This window comes from Bison bison, unplaced genomic scaffold, assembly GCF_000754665.1.
Source record: "Bison bison bison isolate TAMUID 2011002044 unplaced genomic scaffold, Bison_UMD1.0 scf7180017864371, whole genome shotgun sequence".
In the NCBI taxonomy this organism is placed as follows: domain Eukaryota; kingdom Metazoa; phylum Chordata; class Mammalia; order Artiodactyla; family Bovidae; genus Bison; species Bison bison.
The window spans coordinates 10,591,044-10,598,228 of record NW_011494943.1 but is presented as its reverse complement, the minus strand read 5'-3'; the positions used below and the strand labels follow the sequence as shown (position 1 = coordinate 10,598,228).

Below are 7,185 nucleotides of genomic sequence, written 5' to 3'. Positions count from 1 at the left end.
AGGTGGCCTGTCCAGTGGGCAAACTGCCAGCTCCTCTGGCCCTCAGCCTCCCCGTGTTAAACAAGGCTGCTCACGCCCACCGGCTCTCCTGCATATGCAGCCGAGATGCACAAAGTGCACTGTGCGGTGTCAGGTGCCATGGGGATGTCAGGGCTCCAGATGTTCCCAGGAGCCAGGGACAGGAAGGAGCAGGTGACACCAACTGGCTGGCGGGGCACCCTGGTTATGGCTCTGCAGGCCCCCATCCCCTGCAGCTGCCTAGAGGCACACCTGAGGGGGTCGCGGTGGTCTCCTGGAGAATAGGCAGTAGGGTGCTGAGGAGCCCATCGTTGGCCTCTGGTACGATGCCCAGCAGTTTGCACATGAGCTCATACACGTGGACGCTCTCGAAAGGCTCCACCTCCAGGCCCTTCTTAAAGCTGGGGCCCACAGCCCGGAAGATGGTCTTCATGTCCATGACCTCATTGTCGAAGCCGTGCTCCCCGTTGTTGAACTGCACGTTCACTCTCTGCCAGGAGGGAGGGTCCAGAGTGAGTTTGTGCTGACCCTCCCAGCCCTCCCTACCCTCTCCAGGAGCACCATCTGCCGGGCCCTGGGTTGCAGAGGACTGCTGCAGGGAGTTCAAATCGAGGGGGTGGGGTGGGGTGGGAAAGATTCTGAGCCTCCCTGTCTCTGAATTCTCAGCCCCAAAGATCAGTGGCCCAAAGAAGGAGCCTCAGTGAAGACCCAGAGACATGAATGGAGACCCACGTAAAGGGGGCGGAGCTTCAGCCAAGGACACACTCTGGGTTCCTTTCCATGGCTGGGCGCCCACACATCAGTACTCCTTGCCTAGAATCCTGCCCCTGCTCTGCATATTGCTTCCCTCTCAGCCTCCTTGAGCTCTCTCACCTCTTGTGTGTCACTCTTACAGCTAGCTAGCCTTCCCACTTTACCCTATACACGCACGTGCACACACAAACACATGTATGCATGCACACCCATGCACACAGGTACGCAGTGCATGTACACACCCCAATTCCTGTCGCATAGTGTGGGTGTGTCCCTTTGGAGGCTGACACGCCTCAAGTTGGGGTCTGACTAGAAATAGGGAAGTGCTTTCTATAGAACCAGAGAGACTCAGCAGGGCAGAGATGTGCCTGCACCCTGAAACTCACCCCGTGGATGACATAACCTGGGTCGCTGTACATAAGCAGAGGGGTGATCCGCGAGTGATTGGCGTAGTGGAAGGATTTGGGGAAGAACTCCTTCTTGTAGACGTGGAGTCTGGGGTGGGCGTCCTTGAGGGCCTCGTACACCTTCTCCAGCATTCCTTCCTTGGGGAGCAGCATCCCGTTTGGTCCGTAGTCTAGGAGCTCGAACTCAATGTCCTTGAAGCTGAAGTTGGAGAACTTGTGGAACTCCACCAGGTCGCTGGCCGTCTTGTTGACGGTGGTCATGCCGTGGTCAGACAGAATGAGCAGGTTGAGGCTGCTCTCCAGGCCGCTCTTCCTGATGCTGTCCCGGAGGTAGCCCACGGTCCTGTCCACCTGCATCACTATCTCCTTCCTCTCCTGGGACTCGGGGCCATACCTGTGGCCTGTGGAGTCCGGTTCTCCGAAGTAGAGGGTGACCAGGTCCAGGCCCTCGTCCGTGAACCACGTCATCACCGTGTCGATGTTGGCCCTCCACTCTGCCTCGTCCTTGAAGTTGTGAAGGATGCCTTCCTTCCGGCTCAGCGTCACGGCCTCGCCTTGGTAGGTGACATTCCCGCCGGGGTAGAAGAAGGAACCGGTCTTCAGGCCCTGCGGGGGGAAGGTGGCATCAGGGCTGAGGGCCTCCTCCTGCTTGTCCCCTGCTGAAACATCTGCCCTGACCGCCTGCCCCCGGACTGCATGCTTACCCATCCCTGCTCCTGCCTGCAGCCACAGGGGTTTGTATTTTCTGAAAGACCTTTCATAGCTCTTATCTTATGTTATTAGGGCTGATACTGATTTTATAGAGGAGAGAGCAGGTGCCCAGTGGACTCAGCACTAATCAGATAGTGGATATAAAAGTGTCCCCAGATATGCTGTGTCCTCATTGTCACTGTGGCCGTAGGTCACATCGCTGCTCTGTGAACGCTCCCTTCCGACCTGCAGCCCAGCCTCTCCTGCCATGCATCCATCGGCCTCTCCATTGCCTGCCCTTCTAGCCTTCAACCCGGCCATCCGTCTGTCTTTCCATAAACCAATTGCTGTTTTGTTTACAGATCCATCTGTCCTTTCCACCATCTGTCCACTGCCTCAGGTCATCATGTCCACCTTGAGATGTCAGTTCTAGGCTATGCTTTCTGCAAGCAAGCCTGGTGTCTGGTAGCTCCTTCTGAAGTGAGGGGACTCAGATGTGAGTTGGACCCCTGCCTGTGAAGTTTATTCTGGGCTCACCTCAAAATCACCCATTTGAGTTTGTTGTCAGGAAGCCCAGAGCATTGCAAGAGGCTGGGGTTCTGGGCTTTTCACTGGGATGACCCACCTCTCACTCTTATCTTTCACCCTTTAGCATTCGACTGCCAGGCCCTGAGAGGGGAACCAGGATGAAGCCATTTCATTGTTCCCTGCCTGTTAGTGGAGTGACATTATTTTCCATGTGGCCCCCTTTTCACCAGTGCCGAAGCCCAGTTTTCCCTCCAGTCAGGAGGATGCAACAATCCCTCTGGGTCCCAGGGAGGACAGGGCAGCCTGTGCAGCCACTGGCGGGTCCTCATGGGCACCTGGCTCCCATCTCCCATGGGGCCCACTCAGCACCTCTCCCAGGCTGGGAGCATTGAACTCCCGGGTCCTGCCGTGGATGCCCCGTGGTCATGGCATGGACACGGCCTGCTCGGCCAGGTCCCCCTCCCGCCCCCTCCGTCTGTCCAAGTGGGCGTGGGTACAGCATTACCTGCCTCTGGGCGGTGATCCAGATGGGCAAGCTGCCGTTGTCCCACCATTTCTGGATGCCCAGTGTGGTGTGGTAGGGCCACTTCACCTTGCTGCTTGTGTTGTAGAACATGTTGTGAACCACCCCGTGGTTCTCGACGTATTTGCCTGTGGGATGGCAGAGGGGGGTGGTGGGAGGGAGGGCACAGCCAGGGCAGGGGGCGGGGAGGCACACGTGGCCCTGGGAGCCGGGCTGGGCCACCACAGCCACGTACCCCAGCCCAGAGATTCTGCTTCCACTTTGAGTAGCTAATCCTGCCGCTGAACTCTTACAAAGGTGTTAATACCCACGTTCTGGGATATCGTTTGCAGCCTCGTTGGTTTTAGCAAAAGATTGGGAGCAACCTGGCTGGCTATCTGGAGAGAACTAATTAAATCAATTATGGCCCACCCATGAAATAGAATCTCAGGCAGGAAGATAAATAAACCGAGAGAAGGTGTCTTTTTTAAGTATTTTTTTCAGGATTTCCCTGGTGGTCCAAGAGTTAAGATTCCGCCTTGCAATTCAGGGGACGTGGGTTTGATCCCTGGTCAGGGAACTAAGATCCCACATGCCACAGAGCAGCTAAGCCCATGCACCGCGGCTACTGAGCCCTCGAGCCACAGCTAGAGAGTCTGTATTCTGCGACGAATGATCCCACGTGACGCAACAAAGACCCAGTGTACAACTAAGACCTGACACAGCCAAATAAATAAAATTTTAATTTTAATTTTAAAATAAATAAAATTTAAAAAACTACAAAACCCCCCCAAAGCACTATGCTCTGTTGGAAACCTTGTGCACTGTTGGTAGGAACGTGAAATGGTACAGCTGCTATGAAAAGCAGTATGGTGGTTCCTCAAAAATTAAAAAAAATTTTTTTCATGGCAATGCCTCCACATGAGTTCAGAAAGTAGAAAAAGAGGGGTGTTGAAGAGTCCACCTCCTTCCTTCATATTCCCCATTGTCCTGTGGTCAGTAAGGAGGTGACATGCAAAAGAGAGCACCATGGGCCTCTGCTTGCGTGTGGTCATGAAAATGCTGGTGTGAGAATAAGCTGTCTGTACGAGTGACATGCCTTAAAGTCATGCTTCCCTGGCAGCTCAGATGGTAAAAAAGATCTGCCTGCAATTCAGGAAACCCTGGTTCATTCCCTGGGTTGGGAAGATCCCCTGGAGAAGGGAATGACAACCCCCTCCAGTATTCTTGCCTAGAGAATTCCATGGACAGACCATGCGGTCTCAAAGAGTCAGACACGACTGAGCGACTAACACTTTCACTTTCAAAGTCATGCCCACCCAGAGCCTCTGAATGTGACCTTGTTTGGAAATAGTCTTTGCAGATGTCATTAGTTTTGTTAAGATGGCGGCATCCTGGGGACTTCCCTGGTGGCACGGTGGTAAAGAATCTGCCTGCCAATGCAGGGGAAAGGGAAAGTGAAAGTCGCTCAGTCATGTCCGACTCTTTGTGATCCCATGGACTATACAGTCCATGGAATTCTCCAGGTCGTAATACCGGAGTGGGTAGCCTTTCCCTTCTCCAGGGGATCTTCCCAACCCAGGGATCAAACCCAGATCTCCCGCATGGCAGGCGGATTCTTTTCCAGCTGAGCCACAGGGAAGCCCAAGAATATTGGAGTGGGTAGCCTATCTCTTCTCCAGGGGATCTTCCCGACCGAGGAATCGAACCAGGATCTCCTGCATTGCAGGCGGATTCTTTACTGACTGAGCTACTAGCAAAGCCCTCCAATGCAGGGGACATGGTTCAATCCCTGGTCTGGGAAGATCCCACATGCTGTGGAGTAACTAAGCCTGTGTGCCACCAGCACTCCGGAGCCTGCGAACCACAGTTACTGAGCCTGCATGCTGCAACTACTGAAGCCTGGGCGCCCGGAGCCTGTGCTCTGCAGCAAGAAAAGCCCCCACAATGAGAAGCTCACGGCACTGAGTGAGGAGTAGCCCCTGCTCACTGCAACTAGAGAAAGCCCACGTGTACCAATGAAGACCCAGTGCAGTCAAAAATAAACAAATAAAATTATGTATAAAAAAAAGATGAGGGCATTCCACATCAGGTGGGCCCTAAATCCAGTGACCGGTGTCCTTAACAAGAAGAGGAAAGATACACAGAGGGGAGATGGCCATGTGACAGGGGGCAGGGATTGGAGAGCTGCGGCCACAAGTCCAGGATTGCCTGGGTCCCCAGAAACTGGGACAGGTGGGAAGAATCCTCCCTTCCAGCCTCTGGAGGGAGTGTGGCTCTGTGACACCCGGATTTTAGGCTTCCGGCCTAAATAGAGCAATGGTGGGTTCGAGGGTGGCTGGGAGCGAGCAGTGGAAAGAGCAGGAGCCTCAGGCTCAACTCTCCTGCCTTTCTGAATCCTGGCCACACTCACCTCCACCAGAAGCCCTCCTGGGTTGCCACCCTGGGTGTGGTCCCCACTTACGATGGGACCTCCAGGTGTTTTTTATCTGCCTCTATCACTTGCCCCCGACAGGAAGGGTTCCTAACATACCCTTTGGCCGGGTCATGTCTGCCCAGTAAGGGTGTCCCCTCCTTGGCCTCACCTTTGCCCTTGCATTGTGTGCCCACCGGGTCGAGGCTCCATGCCCGCACTGCGGTTCACTTTGTGGGTTCCCTGGTTTCTCAGCTGCCCCCCCAGGACCCCAAGCCCCATCTGAGGCCAACACTCACCAGTGACCAGAGTGAAGTGGCAGGGGCTGGTCAAGGTGATGAAGGCAGGGGTCATGTAGCGAGCTTTCACCCCGTCCAGTGCCATGGCATCCAGGTTGGGGGTGTCCACGTCCTGGTCATAGTTCCAGCGGAAACCATCGAAGGATACCAGGAGCAGCTTGTTCCGGGAGGCCTGCTGGCGGACAGGAGCCCCTGATGCTGGAGCCAGGAGGGTGGCCAGGGCCACGGCAAGGAAGACAGCTGGGGCTCCCATGATGGGTTCGCCAGAGATGCAAGTGCCGAGGGAAGTTTTCTGCTGATGAGCAGAGCAAAGTCCCAGGGTCACTGAACAGCTCTTATCCTGTGCGTCTTTGAACTGAGACTGTGCGGGAGCCTCAGAGGTGGCCCCTGGCTGCTGTGTCCGCACCCTGGGCCTGGCCCTTGGGCGCATCTGCCTTTATTGACAGCGGATCTCGATGCCCTTCCCGCTTCGTGCACAAGTGTCTTTCCAGGGAGGATGGGGACCATTCTGGAAGGCGTGGTGAACAGAATCGACTCACTCCATCGGAAAAGCCTGTGTCCCCAACCCCAGCTCTCATAGTGACTCTGGGTCCCTGTGCCTGGCTCACTGTGTCCCAGAGCACCCGGATGGGGCCCTTTCCTCCAGACTATAATTTGGGGAGGCCTTTGGACCAGGGCTGTGGGTTCAGGGTTCAGGAGACTGGCCTTGTCTATGGGGACTCCCCAGCCTGGGGGAGCACCTCTTCCCCTTCCTGCCCATGCTAAGGGGGGTCCTGCGGTGGGGCAGGCAGAGCTCCAACCTGGATTAGTGCCTGCTGTGCCCTCCTTCTCAGGCCTCAAGGAGCCCCAGAAGGCACAGGCATGGGCAGCCTCACTGTTGGATTTCATCAGCAAGATGGTGAGAAGTGTGGCCTCCCTTGCTACACTGTGCTCATGGAGAGGGTGGTGTTGGGAGGGACCTCTGATTTCACCGTGCAGTTTTCTGTCTCACTCACTTTCTCTCCACCTGTCTCTTTGTCTCTGTCTCTCTTTCTCACTCCCTATGAAACATGTTCCACCAGCCAGGTCCCACTCTAAGTCCTGGGGACACGACAGTGAAGGAGACAGACGGTGTTCCTGGCTTCTTTCAGTTTGGTTGGGGACACACAAAATGAATCAACAAGTAAAGCAGTAGAATAGTGGGAGTCAGCAAAAAGCAAGCAAGCAGGGAAATAAGATAGTGCATCTGTCTGTTTCACAAAAACATCTATTTCTGCTTATTGACTATGCCAAAGCCTTTGACTGTGTGGATCACAATAAACTGTGGAAAATTCTGAAAGAGATGGGAATACCAGACTACCTGATCTGCCTCTTGAGAAATTTGTATGCAGGTCAGGAAGCAACAGTTAAAAGTGGACATGGAACAGCAGACTGGTTCCAAATAGGAAAGGGAGTACGTCAAGGCTGTATATTGTCACCCTGTTTATTTAACTTATATGCAGAGTACATCATGAGAAACACTGGGCTGGAAGAAACACAAGCTGGAATCAAGATTGCCAGGAGAAATATCAATAACCTCAGATATGCAGATGACAC

The 7,185-nt window shown here is 54.5% G+C and overlaps 1 protein-coding gene across 1 annotated transcript in view; it reads right to left on the bottom strand.

The window, feature by feature from the left end:
- The window catches only part of ENPP7 (ectonucleotide pyrophosphatase/phosphodiesterase 7), an 11,867-nt gene extending 6,004 nt beyond the window's left edge, over positions 1-5,863 (bottom strand). Inside the window, exons 1-4 of the mRNA XM_010856522.1 lie at positions 5,611-5,863; positions 2,902-3,047; positions 1,158-1,784; positions 271-508 (exon numbers count right to left, since the gene is read on the bottom strand). Coding sequence (XP_010854824.1) covers positions 271-508; positions 1,158-1,784; positions 2,902-3,047; positions 5,611-5,863 — 1,264 coding nt within the window. The remainder of the gene's footprint in view (positions 1-270; positions 509-1,157; positions 1,785-2,901; positions 3,048-5,610) is intronic.
- Positions 5,864-7,185: the final 1,322 nt, after the last annotated feature.